Genomic DNA, 18,865 nt, shown 5'->3' with positions numbered 1-18,865 from the left:
GCCGCAGCTCGGTCACAGAGCATCATCTGCTCTGCCACATTTCAGTTTCTTTTGCTGTTAGTTTTAATGTTTTTAACGACTGCGATCGATAATTTGAGTGTATCTCGGGAAGCCGCTTGGACTTCTTCCCTGTAATCAAGCAGTGTATAAATTTGGTTAAATAAAAACAAACAAAGCACCGCAGGGAATGGGGAACCTGGCCCGCCTCCAGGTGTTGCTGGACTACAATTCCCATCAGCCCCAGCCAGCATGGTCAGGGTGATGGGAGTTGTAGTCCAGCAACATCTGGATTGGGGCGCAGGTTCCCCACTCCTGCTCTGCTGCCAGACCGGTCGGATTCTCTGGGTTGTATGCGCGAGCAAAACGACTTCTGCTTGTGGCAGTGGAGCGCCCCCTCCTTTTCCTCTGCACACCCCTCAACCCATCTACTCTTGGGGTTCCCCCAACCCTCCAGAACAGATCTGGGGAGCGTGTGATGTAAGGAGGCAGAAGGGAAGACAGACAGAAGTCGCAAGAACGTAAGGGGAGCCCTGTGGATCTGGCGCAAGAGCTCACCTAGCCCGGCATCCTGTTCTCACTATGGTCGACTAGATGCCTGTGGGGAAACCCCCAAGCACAAGAGCCCTCTCCCCTCCTGCGGTTCCCAGCAAGCAATAATTAGAAGCATTGCTGCCTCTGATTGTGGAGACAGAGCATAGCAGTGATGGCCAGTAGCCTTCCGTGGGTTTTCCCAGTTTGTTCTTGTTCTTACGTATTTTTGGAGTTTTTATCATGCCTTTTTATGGAGTGTACAGCCCTGAGATCCATGGATGAAGGACGGTATGCAAATTTAATTAATAATAATAATAAAGGTAAAGGGACCCCTGACTGTTAGGCCCAGTCACAGACAACTCTGGTGTTGCGTTGCTCATCTCGCTTTACTGGCCCAGGGAGCCGGCATTTGTCCACTTCCGCAGACAGCTTCCGGGTCATGTGGCCAGCATGACTAAGCCACTTCTGGCGAAGCAGAGCAGCACACGGAAATGCCGTTTACCTTCCCACCGGAGTGGTACCTATTTATCTACTTGTACTGGCGTGCTTTCGAACTGCTAGGTTGGCAGGAGCTGGGACCGAGCAATGGGAGCTCACCCCGTCGTGGGGATTCGAACCGCGGACTTTCTGGTCACCAAGCCCTAGGCTCTGTGGTTTAGACCACAGCGCCACCTGCGTCAATAATAATAATAATAATAATAATAATAATAATAATAATAATAAACCCATCCACGTTGGTGGCCATCACTGTCTCCCTGTGGGTGAGAGTCCCATAGCTGCAACAACAATAATTTTATTAAAATCGTATACCACCCTTTATCCGTAGATCTTGGGGCGGTTCGCAACATAAAATTGCAATATTTTAAAAAAATGCATGATAAAAAAGAACAAAAACAAACAAATAAGCCCCCTCTCCTCTCCCGCAACGCATTGACACCCAATGCCCCCTTTTTAAATAAGCCCGAGGTCTGGTTGAAGAGGAACGTTTTCGCCTAATCCAACATTCGGTTTCAAGTCACGGTGCAGTTGGAGTCAAACCTCTCTGCAGGATGGGAGGGTCCCCCAGTCAGCAGGAGGACTTGGGGAAACCCCAGGGAAGAGGGCAGGGAGCAGGGGCTAGCGGGCACCCCCGTCGGTTTGCCCCCTGTGCCACCACCACCGTGCCTGACCCCTTTTAGGTCTTCGTGGAGAGAGCCAACCTTTCCCTGGTGCAGCGGCGGCTGAAGCTGAAGGATTTCCGGGACGCCTACCCCCGCTTCCCCCCCATCCAGTCGATCCACGTCTCCCAGGACGAGCGCAAGTGCATGATGGACCTGACCGAATTCATGAACCCCTCGCCTTACACCGTGCCCTTGGTAGGCCCGGGTTGAGGGGGGGCAACGTCTGTTGCTTTGAAGGCATTTCTGGGGAGTGTGGGGGGTGGGGAACACATTGCCTTTCTCTTGTCTAATATGATTTCCCCGGTTTGCAGGAAGCCACCCTAACGAGGGTTTACAAGTTGTTCCGGGCCCTGGGCTTGCGCCACCTCGTGGTGGTGGATAATCATAACCAGGTGAGTAAAGGGTGGAAGAAACACCCTGCTCGAGGTGGCAGGATCTCTCAAGGAGGTGGCCTTGAGGGAGTGTAGCCCAGTGTGAAGGGCTGGACTGAGGAGGAATGGTTGGGGGCCGCACGCCTCTTCTCCTGAACCTTCCCAAGAACAGGAGGACAGTATAGATTTAGAACAGTGGTTTGCAGAAGGTCACAGTTCAGAGGCTGCAGAGGGGAGAAGCTGGGAAATACTGGAAGAGGGGCAGGAAGAAGAAGTAACACCAGGGGAGAGGAAGCTGACAGGCTCAGTGTCTTTGGAGAGCATTCCTGACCCACCCACCCTCCCAGGACCAGGCAAGCATTGAGGGTAATAGAACAGAAGGCTCAGATTAGCCGTCACAGGGATGACGTAGAATATGAGAAATGGAGGGGGTGGTGGGACTTTATTCGGAGCAACGCCATTATTTTAGGGAGGCTGCATTCCTTTGTATCTCTCTGTGAACTATGGAATAAATTACTTGATAAGAACTCCTCTTGTTTATCTGCTTGGGGAGGGATCGGATTCCCTGTCGCCTGACACCCAGTGCCAGAGTTCACCTTTTGCATGGGGAGGGTCCCAGGTTTGAGTCCCTGTATCTCCAGGTAGGGTTGGGGAAAGACCCTCTCTGTTGGGGATCCTGGACAGCTGGTCTAGATAGACCAGTAGTCTGACCCCAGGTATTAATGTAGCTTTTTGTCTTCTTTACATTTTTTACTTTTTATTATTATTATTATTATTATTATTATTATTATTATTATTATTATTATTATTTCCTAATGAATTGATTGATTATTCATTTCATTTTATCCCACCTTTTATCAGAACCGGAATTTGAGGCAACTCACAAAAGTTTAAAAGAAACACGGATAGAATCTTAGCAACGTAGAGTTGGAAGGGGCCCCCAAGGGTCCTCTAGTCCAGCCCCCGCGCAGTGCAGGAGGACCTGTATTGGGGATCGAACCCACGACCTTGGCGTGATCATCGCCGCGCTCTAACCAAGTGATCTGGGCAGCTGGCTAAACACATACAACACATATAAACATAGAAAAGATAATGGCTAAAGGGTGAACTGTAATGGAATGTAAATGCAAATCTATTAAAACACTGATAGCGGAAACAGACAGACAAACAAAAAGCCCTTTCCTAAAAGGCAGTCAGTTCCCAAAAGCCTGTTGGAATAACAGTCTTCACCTGCCAGGGGAAAGACAGAAAGGAGGGAGACAGTCTAGCTTCTCCAGGGAGGGAGTTCCAAAGTCTGGGAGCAGACTCCTATCAGCCTCAGCAAGCATGGTCACCTGTCAGGGAGAATGTGGGTCCAACACCTCCATGTTTCGGTACCTCTGGGCTAGAAGCACCTCTTAGGTGGCGCTGTGGTCTAAACCATTGAGCCTCTTGGGCTTGCCGATCAGAAGGTCAGCGGTTTGAATCCCCGCAACGGGGTGAGCTCCCGTTGCTCTGTCCCAGCTGCTGCCAACCTAGCAGTTTGAAAGCACACCAGCGCAAGTAGATAAATAGGTAGCTCTGCGGCGGGAAGGTAAACAGCGTTTCCGTGCGCTCTGGTTTCCGTTATGGTGTTCCGTTGTGCCAGAAGCGGCTCAGTCCTGCTGGCCTGAAAGCGAGTTGAGGTCCGCAACCCCATAGTCGCCTTTGACAGGACTTAACCGCCCAGGGGTCCTTTAGCTTTTTACCTAGAAGCACCTCTGCTCAGGGCCTGGTTCTGCCGCTTCCGAGTGACCTGAGCTTCTGTCTTTCTGTCCCTGCAGGTGGTTGGTCTGGTCACACGGAAGGACCTGGCCCGATACCGCCTGGGGAAGGAAGGCTTGGAGGAGCTTCCCCTGGCGCAGACGTGACTTTGCCGCTGGGTTGTGGACCTTGCTGTGCACCACGCTCTCGCCAGCCTCCCGGCACCGTTGCCCTTGGGAGACGGCGGAGGTGAAGCCAAACCCCGAAACACCTGGCCCGGGAAGTCCTGCAGTTCGCTGTGTCCACGGCCTCTCCTCCTTGTTGCCATTCTCAACTTTCTTCAACATTGCGCTCCTCTCACCATCCTTACCTTAGGTTCTCCGCACGGGACTGCAGATAGGCTCTGTACAGCTGCTTTGGGGTCCCCCGGGGCTTCAGGAGAGGCTTCGCCCACAAATGGAGAGTCCCTTTCTCTGTTACAGAACTGGGCTGGGATGTGTGTGTGTGTCCATTTCTGACCAAGCTTTCTTCCTCTGGCCCAGCTCTTGCCAACTGTGCCTTCCAAGACTCGCTACCCCATCCCCTTGGTCAATCCTGCTGTGCAAAAAAAAATGCTCTGAGCGATGTTGGACTGGGGATCCTGGCTGGCATTTCCTGGGAACAGTCGCAACGCACCTCCCGTGCAGCTCAACGTTGTTGCTTTTAACTTGTGTGTAAAGCAAGGGAGCGGTGACTGAACTGTGGTCCTCCTCCATATCGCTGCTGGGACCCCCCCCCCCAATCTCCTATCAGCACCCAGCCAATGTGGCCAGTGATGAGGGCTGGTGGGCACTGGAGCTCACGTTACCAGTTATGTTGTCAGAATTGGGCAGCTCGAGGGTGGCATTTCCCCATGCCAGCCACTGCACCAAGAGCTCATCATCCCAGCAGTGAAACTGTGGCAGCTGGTTTAACACTTAGCGATGTCCCAGCCCTGCTCCCTTTTACCCTTAGATCTCTCTTCCTCCCAAATCCTTCACACCTCCCCTGGCTTCCCCAGCTCCAGGCTGAGATTGTGGGGAGCCCTCACGGCGCTCGTTCCCTCTGGGTCTGCAGCTGTGAAGAGCTTGCACCGCTGGGCTTGTGTATCGCCCCTTGTCCTCACCCGCCACTCCCAGGCGGAGAGTCTTTCTGATAGGTTATGGGGTTCTTTCTCCCACCCCCCACCCCACCCCTTACAAACGCCAGCCTGCCTTCGTTCATGGTGGTTCAGATCCACTTTCTCTCCCCCATCCCACTCCTGATTCTCACACTGCCTTGCGCCTGTTTGCATTTTTAGCTGATGGCAGGGAAGATTACAGTGGAGGCCAGTCCGGTAGGGCAAATTGGGCGCTGCCTTGCCAACATCAGCCAGCAAACTCCCCCCCCCCGGCGGGGGTGTGTGTGTGTAAAACAACCCTGCCTGCCTTCTTACAAGCAATCCTGCCTGTGTTAGCTTCCTCCTCTATGCTCAGCCAGAAGACTTAGCTAGAAATAGCTGGCTCTGCCTGGCTCCGGCCTTGGTGCCACCTGCTGTTGGGCTCCCTGCCTTTCGCCCATTGGGCTCCAGCCACCACTGGAGAAGAGAAGTAGAGCCCAAGCAGCTTGAAGGAACACCCTTATGGGCAGGAAGGGCAGGTGAGCTGGGCGGGTGGCGTTTTGGCAAGAAGCACCCAGTTTAACAAGATGCCGGGCCAAACCAGTGTGCCCACTTCAACCTGAAGCAGCCTGGGGCGTCCTCTTTTTCTGTGTACATTTGGACATGCTTGCCCAGAGCCTCTAATGGCCATGCGAGGGAGGGAAGGAATCCAGGGGAGGATTTAGCAAAGGGCAAACTGGCCTCCCTAAGCTTATAGCAAGGTTTTCCCTGTGTTGGACTACAACTTCCGTCATCCCTAGCTAGCAGGACCCAGTGGTCAAGGATGATGGGAACTGTAGTCCAAAAACAGCTGGAGAAACCCTGGCTTTACAGCAGGCGTAGGCAAACTCCGGCCCTCCAGATGTTTTGGAACTACAATTCCCATCATCCCCAGGCTAACAGGACCAGTGGTCAGGGATGATGGGAATTGTAGTCTCAAAGCATCTGGAGGGCTGGAGTTTGCCTATGCCTGCTTTACGGTCTTGGTGTGAGGGGTGTTAGCAACCAGCAGGCCCATTTCCTGGCTCCTGGTCCTTCCCCCCCCCCCACAGCCGGCAGACACATGTCGTCTCTGTTGTTTTCTATCACGTGGAACACCTGGTGGAAGAGTTCTCTTTTTTTGTGCTGAAATTAAAAAGGAAACTATTTATACTTTTGTTCTCTCTCTCGCTCTCTCCTGTGTTGTGTTTACTTCCTTATCCTAAAGGATGTATGAGGAGCTGGATCAGGCCAGTGGCCCATCTAGTTTAGCATCCTGCTCTCAACAGCTGCCAACCAGATGCCCATTATGAGAAACCCAAAAGCAGCACCTGAGGGCACTCTCGCCCCCCCTTCTGATTCCTGTTGCTGCAATATCTCTGGTATTGAAGAGGTTCTTTGGTGGGGGGGGGCAGGTCCAGTGGAAAAGGCCCTTAATAAACATATACGTGGTTTGGGGATGAAACCAGAAAGGGGTGTCTAGGGTGGGGGAGTTTGGAAGAAAGGTATAGCGAAGGTGTTGTTAAAACCAAGCAACTGCTTGTGGCTGTTTTTTATTCTGTTCATTACATCTGTATGCTGTCCTTCATCCACAGATCTTGGGACGGTTCACAACTTAAAAATGCAAAATAAAACACACAGTACATAATAATATTTAATAATATACATCCCTTTTACGATTGGATTGAGGCCTTATACAAACTCGCAACGTGAACAACTTGCCTATAAAAACAGACTTGCCACAGACAAATTCAATGATATTTGGAATCTGTTCTTTAAAATACTGTAATAGGTTAGGTTAAGATCTGGTGAAGTACATTAACAACCTTGTAATGTATACAGTTTTGGGGGTCCCCCCCTTTTATTTTCCCTTCTACACGGGTTCTCTTTTTTCCTCTCTTTTATTTACATCCCACCATGTTTAGTACACATATAATTATATACTTTTTGAACTTTCAATAAAGATGATGATGATGATAATTATAATTATTGATGATAGTAATTATTAATAATTATTATTATTTTATTATTTATAGGCCGCCCATCTGACTGAGTTGCCCCAGCCACTCTGGGCAGCTTCCAACAAAACTTTAAAACAAAAAAAACCTCCCTGTAATAATAAAAAACAAGAACAAAACCACAACAAACCAATAACGCACACACAGAAGCAAAAAGTGTTGCAATCAAAACAAAACTTTGCAGAAAGGAGGCCCACATATATGGCAGAGGCAATCTCTCCACTTCTTCCCACGCTCATCAGCCGTTTATAAGCTGTCCAAGGGAAGAGGCTGGCAGCAGTGGCCAGGGAGAGACCATGGGATGTCCACCACCGCTGCATGGGGTAAGCACCAACTCGTGTTCCTCAAGCTCAGTGGCAGCTGATTCAGGACTGTCCTCTGAGACATGTGGTCTATAGCCTTAAGGGGCCTGACATGCAAGACTTTTCAGATTTACACAAATGCATCCATAAAAAAACACCAGGTTAATATTTTGTGGGGTAATTTTTTTAAAAGAAAAAGTATAGCCCCCCAAGGGGGGAATTGTTATAGGAATTCTAAGGTCTTAGATCAGGGGTCCCCAAACTAAGGCCCAGGGGCCGAATCCAGCCCAATTGCCTTCTAAATCCGGCCCACGGACGGTCCGGGAATCAGCGTGTTTTTACATGAGTAGAATGTGTGCTTTTATTTAAAATGCATCTCTGGGTTATTTGTGGGGCATAGGAATTTGCTCATTTCCCCCCCCCCCAAAAATATAGTCTGGCCCCCCGCAAGGTCTGAGGGACAGTGGACCAGCCCCCTGCTGAAAAAGTTTGCTGACCCCTGTCTTAGATATATAATAAATGTTCATAAGTGTACCAAGCAAACACGTACATGAATGTATAGCCACATGTCTGAGAGGACAGTCCTGAAACCATTTTGACTCCTAAAACTGACCAAATGTTTCTCTGCAAGGAGGGAGGGGGTGAGGGAACCTTCCCATTGCCTCAGGAATTAAGTAATTACCACCTCAAAGGAATGGCCAGACTACCAGGAAAGGCAATCAAATAAGGCATTATCATATAACCTGGCAGACAGGAGATAAACAACGCACTCAGATTTCTGTTTTAGACTGCCTCTTCTGTGATGTAGGTATGATGTATCTGGGGTGGTGGTCTTGGGCTACACCCCTTCTGTGATGTATGTATGATGTTTCTGGGGGTGGTCTTGGACTCCAGGGTGGGAAATTTAAATGTCTGTATAAGGGCAGGCACACCTTTGTTCTAGGTCCTCCTCCAAACTCCTGTGTGTGAGGGCAGTACCCTGTTGCAACAACTTTAATGAAGATCAGGCTTACTAGCTCCTTTGCTTCTCAATATTCTCTGGTTGGCCTCTGTTATTTTCTCCTACCGATGAAGAACCTACAAAGGACTCTATAAGGCCTCTTGTGTACCCCATAAGGGAATAAAGGCAGATTTTGTTTACAACAAACACAGCGAAAGCTCTCAGGAAGCACAAACAGGAGCCAACAGGCACAGAGATAGTCGGTCAGAAAAGGAAGAGGCTGGAGATAATCCATTAAGTCCGAAAAGTCGGTGAATGGGAGGGCTGCTAGATCGGAAGCAAAATGAGATGCAAAGGGTGGCGGTTCAATATATTCTGTAGACACCGGAAGGAGTCTTCAGAAGGGTAATCTTGAGTGATAATGCCAGGGGTCGTGTTAGAGCTGTCCGGAGCTATCTGTTCGTTTTTGCAATAAATCTTCCTTTTCAATTACCTACGCTTACTGTATTATCAAACTGGGAACCTGGACTCCTGACAGATAGCGGCGTTAAGGGGAACAAGTTTGATAAACTGTGTCCACCCCAAAAGCATCCCTCTCCACCAGCTTTGAGCCACAAATCAGTCCCTTAGCAACCAGGCCCTGCAGTGATCTTATTGTGACATAACTGAGATGAGAGGCCAACATTTTGTATGTAGACCTGCCCCATCTTTTCTTGGCCAGGCAACCTGTCTGTTGCAAAGGTCCCAGCTTGGCTTCCTGGCGCGATGGGGCGGATGTAAAACACACACAAATACCCACTTGGATTGCGCCCTCGACGCAGTGGCATGGACTTAGCATGAGATACGCATATGCAGCTTTGGTGCTCAGTTCCCTGCTGTTGGATAAGAAGGAAAACAGAGATCCCTCCCCCCACAGCGGCAGGATAGTAGTGCGGGAAGGCCCAGGCACCACCTACCAGGAGGGGAACAAGCTGCTAAACTTCCGCAAGTCTTTCTGCTTGAAGCATGGCTTCTGCTGGCTTTCAGACTCGCCCTGGGAGTTCCACCTGGTGGGATCGGCCGTGCTGCTTCTGTGGCTGGTGCTAGACATCTGGACCTCGTCGGGCCCGGCTTCTTCGCAAGCGAACCCTCGTGAGGCAACTGTGAGCTCGGTAAAGAGGTGTTTTTCCTTAAAGCGTCTCCAGTAGTTGTGGTCTAAGACAGGGGTCAGCAAACTTTTTCAGCAGGGGGCCGGCCGGTCCACTGTCCCTCAGACCTTGTGTGGGGCCGGACTATTCCTATGCCCCACAAATAACCCAGAGATGCATTTTAAAAGCACACATTCTACTCATACAGATTCCTGGAACACCCGCGGGCTGGATTTAGAAGGCGATTGGGCTGGATCTGGCCCCCAGGCCTTAGTTTGCCTACCCATGGTCTAAGAGAAAATTACAGTGGTACCTTGGTTCTCAAACTTAATCCATTCCGGAAGTCTGTTCCAAAACCGAGGCGTGCTTTCCCATAGAAAGTAATGCAAAACGGATTAATCCTAAAACAGCAATTTAACATGGATTTTACTATCTAACTAGACCATTGATCCATAAAATGAAAGCAATAATCAATGTACTGTGCTATAAAATAAGTAAGACGTTATTGTAGATGATAAAAATTAAAAATATTATTATTTTCTTAGCTGCACTTATTATAGTCATTGTTTGGATGGGGGGGGGGCCTTTTATCCATTTTTGCAGTCACACAATCAATCAGTAGCTGAACTGGGTTCCACACAGTCACAGTAACAAATTAGCCGAAAAAGCTTCGCACCTGACCTGCAGAAATCTATTGCTAGTCAACTGAGATGATCATCATGCTAAATGGAAGCAAAGAGAATTAAAATTGTGGTGGGATCTTGAGAGCATACAAGGAGCCCGGCTAGATTAGACCAAGAATCAGTCCCATCCAGTATCCGGTTCCCTACAGGACTCCTTTGTAGTAGATGGCTGATGATGATGATGATGATGATAAAGATGATGTTAATTAATTTGCTAAGTATTAGTCCAAAAATGATCCCTAGAGGCACTAAGTTGGTCTGCTTTGGTCAGAGCCCACCTGTGTCCAATTCTGGGCACCACAATTTAAGAAGGTTATTAACAAACTGGGCCAGCAGCGCAGAGGAGGGTGACCAAGATGATAGAAGGCCTGGAGACCAGGCCTTATGAAGAACGGTTGAAGGAGCTGGGTATGTTTAGCCTGGAAAAGAGGAGACTGAGAGGAGATAGGATAGCCATCTTTCAGATATCTCAAGGACTGTCACGTGGAAGAGGGAACAAGCTTGTTTTCTCCTGCTCTGGAGGCAAGGACTCAAACCAATAGCTTCAAAATACAGGAAATGAGATTCTGATTAAACATCAGGGAGAACTTTCTGAAAGTAAGAGCTCTTCAACAGTGGAACGGTCTCTCTCGGGAGGTTATGGACTCTCCTTCCTTGGAGGTTTTAAAGCAGAGGTTGGCTGGCCGTCTATCATGGATGCTTCAGCTGAGATTCCTGAATAGCAGGGGGTTGGACTAGAGGACCCCCGGGGGTCCCTTCCAACTCTACAACTCTATGACTCCATGTTTCTAAAGCCAAGATGACCAGGATGATAGAAGGTATGGAAACCAAGCCCTATGAGGAATGGTGGAGGGAGGTGGGAATGTTTAGCCCGGAGAGCAGGGAAGTGAGATGAGGTAGGATAGCTGTCATCAAATACTTCAGCAGCTCCTGAAGGTAGGACCAGGATCAACAGATTCCAATTACAATAAAGGAGATTCTGACTAAATATTAGGAAGAACTTTCTGAGGGTAAGAACTATTCGATAGTGGAACGGTCTCCTTCGGGAGGTGGTGGACACTCCTTCGTTCAAGGTTTTTAGGCAGATGTTGGGTGGCCTTCTGTCATGGATTGTTTAATTGTGATCACTGCATTGCAAGGGATTGGGCAAGATGACTCTTGGGGTCCCTTCTGACCCCTGTGATTCTGTGGAGAAGGCCGACATAGGACGACGGCTATCTAAGAGAACTGGAAAGCAGGTTGTTAGGACGTTCAGTGGTTGCTCATGAGTAAAGCGCCAAGATGAAGAACTTCTAAAACTAAGTTCTTTATTGTGCACAGCTATGTACAGTGGAGCAAAAGTTCAAACGTCCATCTCATCCTTCTGCACAGTCCAGGAATGAACTCTTCCGGTTCTTTGTCCAGCAAAAGAGGCGCGGGATTCTAAACCCCCGCCTCCCTCTCCCACGTCCTTCCTGCATCCGACCCCGGAGCGTGGGAACCTGACCCCTATCCCCACTTTCCCTGCGGTGCTGAGGTTCTCTGACCCCTTCCAAGCCCCTGCACCGCCTTCCTGTCTCCACCTCCCCTTCCCCGCTTGAGGAATGGTCGCTTCCGGCGGAGGAGGGGGAGGACGAGCTGGTAAACAGCGGACGTGGGTCTCTATAGTCCAAACGCTCCCGCGACTCTGCCAGTCGCGGGGAGGGGGTTTTCCTGACACAGGTAATCCATTTTTCACTTTCTTCGTCTGCCTTCACACAGGCTGAAACAGTCCCTGAACTAGAGAGAGAAGCAGAGCTGGAAGCACCAGAAAGAAATGGTATGTTTTTGCAACCTGACTTTCCCTCTTAAACAGCGTTTGAAACTCCCATTGTTCTAGAATCTAGGTGCATTTTGCGACAGGGAATTTCATTAGCGCAAGCAGATTCTGAGCTCTGGGCGCAGTACTGCACCTAAGATTTCAGGTTATAGCTGCAGAGTGGAAGGGGGGGAAGGGAAAGGGAAAGGACCCCTGACAGTTAAGTCCAGTCATAGACGACTCTGGGGTTGTGGCGCTCATCTCGCTTTACAGGCCGAGGGAGCCGGTGTTTGTCCGCAGACAGTTTTTCCAGGTCATGTGGTCAGCAGGACTAAGCCACTTCTGGCGCAACGGAACACTGAGACCAGAGCAGCGCACAGAAATGCCGTTTACCTTCCTGCCAGAGTGGTACCTATTTATCTACTTGCACTTTTTGGCGTGCTTTCGAACTGCTAGGTTGGCAGGAGCTGGGACCAAGCAACGGGAGCTCACCCCATTGTGGGGATTCAAACCGCCAACCTTCTGATCGGCAAGCCCAAGAGGCTCAGTGGTTTAGACCACAGCGCCACCCCGCATCGCATCCCCGAATGGAAGGAAAGGAGGACCTTTTTCTGCCTCCCCACTTCCAGTTACTCTCTGAAGACTAGAGAAGAGTCCCTCTTAAGAATATTAGTGGGGTGGGCGGGCAGGTGGGGAAGAACTAGGCCATGTGAAAACTGAACATTATATTTTAGCTGCAGTCCATTCATTTTCAGCTTTGTATTCTTGTTTATAAAGAGCATTCCTGGACATTCTGCTGTTGCGCCCGTAACATAGGTTGAAGGTGCCATTTAGCATTTGGATGATGGGCTTGAGGGCATCCTGATCAAGTTTGCAGATGGCACCAAATTGGGAGGGGTGGCTAATACCCCAGAGGACAGGATCACACTTCAAAATGACCTTAACAGATTAGAGAACTGGGCCAAAGCAAACAAGATGAATTTTAACAGGGAGAAATGTAAAGTACTACACTTGGGCAAAAAATAAAATAAAAAATGAAAGGCACAAATACAGGATGGGTGACACCTGGCTTGAGAGAAGTACATGTGAAAATGATCTAGGAGTCTTGGTAGACCATAAACTTGACATGAGTCAACAGTGTGATGCAGCAGCTAAAAAAGCCAATGCAATTCTGGGCTGCATCAATAGGAGTATAGCATCTAGATCAAGGGAAGTAATAGTACCACTGTATTCCGCTCTGGTCAGACCTCACCTCGAATACTGTGTCCAGTTCTGGGCACCACAGTTCAAGAAGGATACTGACAAGCTGGAACGTGTCCAGAGGAGGGCAACCAAAATGGTCAAAGGCCTGGAAACGATGCCTTATGAGGAACGGCTTAGGGAGCTGGGTATGTTTAGCCTGGAGAAGAGAAGGTTAAGGGGTGATATGATAGCCATGTTTAAATATATAAAAGGATGTCATATAGAGGAGGGTGAAAGGTTGTTTTCTGCTGCTCCAGAGAAGCGGACATGGGGCAATGGATTCAAACTACAAGAAAGAAGATTCCACCTAAACATTAGGAAGAACTTCCTGACAGTAAGAGCTGTTCGACAGTGGAATTTGCTGCCAAGGAGTGTGGTGGAGTCTCCTTCTTTGGAGGTCTTTAAGCGGAGGCTTGACAGCCATCTGTCAGGAATGCTTTGATGGTGTTTCCTGCTTGGCAGGGGGTTGGACTGGATGGCCCTTGTGGTCTCTTCCAACTCTAGGATTCTATGATTCTATGAGCTCGTAGCTTCCATATCTCAGTTTCTAACGCTGCCCTTAACTTGTTCTTTTCCAAGTCCTGTAAATATTGCATTGTCTCTGCGGAGATCTATACTGCCATCGGTGTGGGAAGTCTGTTCTTGGTTTGACATGGTGTACACCACTTCTTATTACAAGCTGGCAGTTTTATAAATACCTTCATAAAGAAAGTAAAATAAAATACGCTTTGTCATGGCAATGCTGGCAGGACAATTGTTGACATGGGAATGACAATGAAAGAAAAACCCTCCCACAGAAGACAATGGAGGATAGTTAGAGAGGAGTGTTTGTGTGGAAACTAAAGGTAAAATTTATGTTTGTTGCTCCGCCTACTTTTAATTTGGCCCCACCCACTACTGCCATGCGGCTCTCAGGCCAAAAAGGTTTTCATATTCCTGAGTCGATGTCATTCATTGATTAAACATTATAGAGCTATAATAAATCTTCAAAACAAATAATATTCTTTTTTGTCACAGAATGTCTTTGCGTTTGTGGGACACCGTTAACTTCTTATTTCGAAAGGTAGGTACGCCCTCAGTAACTCTAGACTAAAGGGATGTTATTTGGGTGGTGTTCTAGGGGGAGGGGCCAGGTGGGGAGTCTTCTGGGAGAAGACTGGTAAGGGCCCTGGGGAGTAAAAGGCAGCCCCTTACGTCCCAGCTGGCGCGAAAGCTAACAAGGGATGAGTGCAAACAAACGCTAACAAGGGATAAATGCAAACAAGAAACGCTAACAAGGGATGAATGCTAACAAGAAATGCTAACAAGGGATGAATGCAAACCAGACAAGCTAACAAGGGATGAATGCAAACAAACAACCGCTAACAAGGGATAAATGCCCTCAGTAACTCTAGATTAAAGGGATGTTATTTGGGCTGTGTTCTGGGGGGTGGGGCGGTGGGGAGTCTCCTGGGAGAAGATTGGTAAGGGCCCTGGGGAGTAAAAGGCAGCCCCTTGCGTCCCAGCTGGCGCGAAAGCTAACAAGGGATGAGTGCAAACAAATGCTAACAAGGGATAAATGCAAACAAGAAATGCTAACAAGGGATGACTGCTAACAAGAAACGCAAACAAGGGATGAATGCAAACCAGACTAGCTAACACGGGATGAATGCAAACAACCGCTAACAAGGGATAAATGCCCTCAGTAACTCTAGACTAAAGGGATGTTATTTGGGCTGTGTTCTGGGGGGGGCGGTGGGGAGTCTCCTGGGAGAAGACTGGTAAGGGCCCTGGGGAGTAAAAGGCAGCCCCTTGCGTCCCAGCTGGCGCGAAAGCTAACAAGGGATGAGTGCAAACAAACGCTAACAAGGGATGAATGCAAACAAGAAACACTAACAAGGGATGAATGCAAACAAGAAACGCTAACAAGGGATGAATGTGAACAATAATCAGGCTTGTATCAGGCAGCAGCTTTCCAGGCTTTCAGGTCTTTCCAGGCTATACTTTGAGATGCTGGAGATTGAACCTGGGACTTTCTGCATGCAAAGCAGATGCTGTGTCATCCCTTTCCCTCTTTCCCCTCTGCTGTTTTCCTCCAGAGTGGACACAATGACATAGAAGTTAGACCTGCCCACTAAGTTCAGTGGGTCTACTCTGTATCTGCCTGGCATTGAATTCCATCCTAAGGTGGTTCCTAAACACAACACAACTCGGTCCCTACTCCCCTCAACACAAAAAAAACATCATTTTATCTTGTTTTAGGTTAACTTGGTGCTTTCTTTTCCATGCGGCCTTTTCCTTTCTTGTCCTCGTCTGATTGCCCAGCCCGATCTTAGAAAATGAATAGGCATGTCATTTTAAAAAAATGTGAACTTTCGGAAATGGTAGGAATTTGGGTGTTGTCCAACGTTAGTCATACTCAGAATAGCCCTCGGGGAAATTAATGGACATGCAATACCCAGGTCCACAAATTTCAATGGATCTATTATTTTAAAGCATTTGTAAACCACCACACACACACACAAACGATTAAAATTCAGTTGGACATGACCCTTAATAATGCATCAAATGTATAAAACAACTCTGTTTTGTCTTATTTCTTGCAGTTGTGAGCAGCCTTGTGAAATGCACCACTGCTCTCTTGTTCCATGTGAAGATATGGGAAATTGGCACCAAGAGGAGTGTTTATGTCCAGAATATAATGGATTTGCTCCATTGAAGTATGAGGCCATTTTAAGCCATGCTTCCTGCTCCTCTTCGTCCTCCTCCTCCTCGTCCTCCTCCTCCTCCTCCTGCCTACCTCATTTAAAATGCCTGGACTTGCAGTCGAGTTGCGAAAACTTCCAGGACGCTAGAGATACTTCGTGTACCGTATCAGATTCCTCGGATGTGACGGAGAGCAAAAGCTCCAATTCCTGCTCCAATTTGGACGAGCCCTGCTTGATAGTGCCGAAGCGCGAGCCTTTGGAGGTCCCATCGCTGCCTGAAAGAAATACAGAAGTCATGATAATCCCTTGCTTCCCGCCGATGGCTTCATTTACACAGATAAATATTCTCCAGAGCGCGACTTATAAAAAAGAAGACCAGGTCATCTTGGTGGAAAAATGCCTCGCAATTCGTATGGGCCCTGCGCCATCACATAAGGCCAAACCACCCTCTCCTCCCAAACTGATGGACAAAGACAGTGTTGAAAGTTGCGCGGATCAAGAGGAGAGGGAGGAGAAACCCCCAGAAGACAGTGTTGAAAGTTGCACGGATCAAGAGGAGAGGGAGGAGAAACCTCCAGAATTGTCCTGCTCGGACCAAATGCCACTTCCGTGTATAGATATGGTTATGACGTGCGCACAGGAACATTCTAGCACCTCGGAGGAAAGCTTGCCAGAGCCGTCTTCTCCCACCGGTCAGCAGCCTGCAACAAAGGCAATCTCCGGCACCAGCACCCCTCTGCGAGACTCTGAGCTGGCACCTTTAGTCCTGGAAGAGATGGACAGGGAAACCAGAGGCTCCCTTGAATTTCACGTCAAAAAGAAAATGGTTCAGAGGCGGTGTGGCGTCCCAACCCTCGTCTCCAAGTCTGTATCGTGGTTTCGACCCTGCGCAGACGAATTTCCCAGGGAACTTGAAAGCAGCCCCCAGAGGCCAAAGAGAAAGACAACAACACCCAAGCCAATTTGTGCCCAAAGCCCCCTGCCTCTTGAGTCTCCACACAGAAACGCCACGGTGCTCTATGCGAAACCTTTACCAGAATCTCCAGGAACCAAGAAGTATTACCTTCTCCGTTTGGAGGACCAGCCGAAAGAGAGCGGGAAGCCTTGTTTCCTCACGAAGAGGCCAGGCCATAAAACCAGGACTTCCCCTGGGAAGTATGTACTCCTCTCGATGGAGCCAGAAGACGTGAAGAAGCTCACTTTCCACATGACGGTGAAGATGTTAGAAATCCACACGGGCGCCTTTCCAGAAATGGTGGAAAAATCCTTCCAACTCTACAAGGTCCTTTCTGCAAATCCTCTGCCCAAGCCGATCCGTTTTGGCAACAAAACCCCGAGGCCCAAACACCTCTGCCTGCCCTTCGCCACTGGAGAGGCTCCTTGCATCATTGACCTGAACGTTGGACACAAATACTTGGCCTACAAGTCGAAACTTCCAACGCCCTATTCAAAGTCGGTGGCAGAGCTGACCTACAGTTCTTCACAGCTGAGCGGGCCTGAAAGAAGTATCATGAAAAGGGCACCCCCTGAGCCTTGCACACCCATTTTGAGGACGCATCCCAAGGAGGAAACACCTCTTGGCATGGATCAAATGCTGACAGTCCCAGAGCCCCCAAAGCCACACAAAATGGGGATGCAGGCAGAGAGAGCATCCTCCAGCAAGGTTCTCCGGTTTTCCTTGAGTACCGACGAAGTGTCAGCTGAAAGAGAAGGAGCGGAAAAGGCAGTGGAGGCTGACGGCAGACAAGGGATCAAAGGCCGTGAATTAAGGCACTTCCAGGAGGAGCTAGCGGGAAGATCATCCTGCGTGATTCTCCCGATTTTCATTGATGAGAGAGGAACAGTGGTCAGTGGAAGAACTGCAACGGCGAAATTAAGGGACCACCAAACGGAGATGGAGGGAGGGCCAAGCCACAAGGTTCTCGCAATTGCTTTTGATGAGAAAAAGGTAGAAGTCAGTGGAAGAACTGGAATGGTGGAATGGAAGGACCAACAAAAGGAGGTAGAGAGAGGACCATGCCACGAGGTTCTCCCAATTTTATTTGATGAGAAAGGAATAGATGTTGGAGGAAGAACCAGAACTGCAGAATCAATGGACCGCAAAAAGGAGCTGGAGAGAGCGTCACATCACAAGGTTCTCGCAGTTTCCTTTGATGAGAAAAAGGTAGAAGTCACTGGAAGAACTGGAATGGTGGAATCAAGGGACCACGAAAAGGAGGTAGGGAGAGGACCATGCCATGAGGTTCCCCCAATTTTATTTGATGAGAAAGGAACAGATGTTGGAGGAAGAACCAGAACTGCAGAATCAATGGACCGCAAAAAGGAGCTGGAGAGAGCATCACATCACAAGGTTCTCGCAGTTTCCTTTGATGAGAAAAAGGTAGAAGTCGCTGGAAGAACTGGAATGGTGGAATCAAGGGGCCACGAAAAGGAGGTAGGGAGAGGACCATGCCATGAGGTTCCCCCAATTTTATTTGATGAGAAAGGAATAGATGTTGGAGGAAGAACCAGAACTGCAGAATCAATGGACCGCAAAAAGGAGCTGGAGAGAGCGTCACATCACAAGGTTCTCGCAGTTTCCTTTGATGAGAAAGGAACAGAGATCACTGGAAGAACTGGAATGGTGGAATCAAGGGACCACCAAAAGGAGGTAGGGAGAGGACAATGCGATGAGGTTCCCCCAATTTTCATTGCTGATAAAGGAACAGAAGTCAGAAGAAGAACCAGAACTGCAGAAACAAAGGAACATCAAAAGGAGCTGGAAGGAGGGCCAGGCCACAAGGTTCCTCCAATCTCTTTTGATGAGAAAGGAGCAGTGATCACTAGAAGAACTGTAACTATGGAATCAAGTGACCAACTAAAGGAGGCAGAGGAAGGACCATGCCACAAGGTTTGTGCAATTTCCATTGATGAAAAAGTAACAGAGATGAGTGGAAGCACTGTTAAGGTAGAATCAAGGGACCACCAAAAGGAGCTGGAAGGAGGGCCAGGCCACAAGGTTCCTCCAATCTCCTTTGATGAGAAAGGAATAGTGATCACTGGAAGTACTGGAATTGTGGAATTAAGGGAACACCAAAAGGAGGTGGCGGTGGAAGGAAGTCCACACTACAAGGCTCTCCCAATTTTCATTGATGAAAAAGGAACAGTGGTCGCTGGAAGAACTAGAATTA

General features: G+C 48.8%; 1 protein-coding gene across 1 annotated transcript in view; it reads left to right on the top strand.

The window, feature by feature from the left end:
- Positions 1–4,565, top strand: part of CLCN7 (chloride voltage-gated channel 7) — a 36,680-nt gene extending 32,115 nt beyond the window's left edge. The window contains exons 23-25 of the mRNA XM_033167197.1: positions 1,710–1,886; positions 2,003–2,083; positions 3,865–4,565. Of these exons, the coding sequence (XP_033023088.1) occupies positions 1,710–1,886; positions 2,003–2,083; positions 3,865–3,951 (345 nt within the window). The 3' untranslated portion in view covers positions 3,952–4,565. The remainder of the gene's footprint in view (positions 1–1,709; positions 1,887–2,002; positions 2,084–3,864) is intronic.
- Positions 4,566–18,865: the final 14,300 nt, after the last annotated feature.

This window comes from Lacerta agilis, chromosome 13 (genome assembly GCF_009819535.1).
Source record: "Lacerta agilis isolate rLacAgi1 chromosome 13, rLacAgi1.pri, whole genome shotgun sequence".
Classification (NCBI taxonomy): Eukaryota; Metazoa; Chordata; class Lepidosauria; order Squamata; family Lacertidae; genus Lacerta; species Lacerta agilis.
Note: the sequence above shows the minus strand (reverse complement) of the source record. Positions and strands in the feature narration are given on the sequence as shown.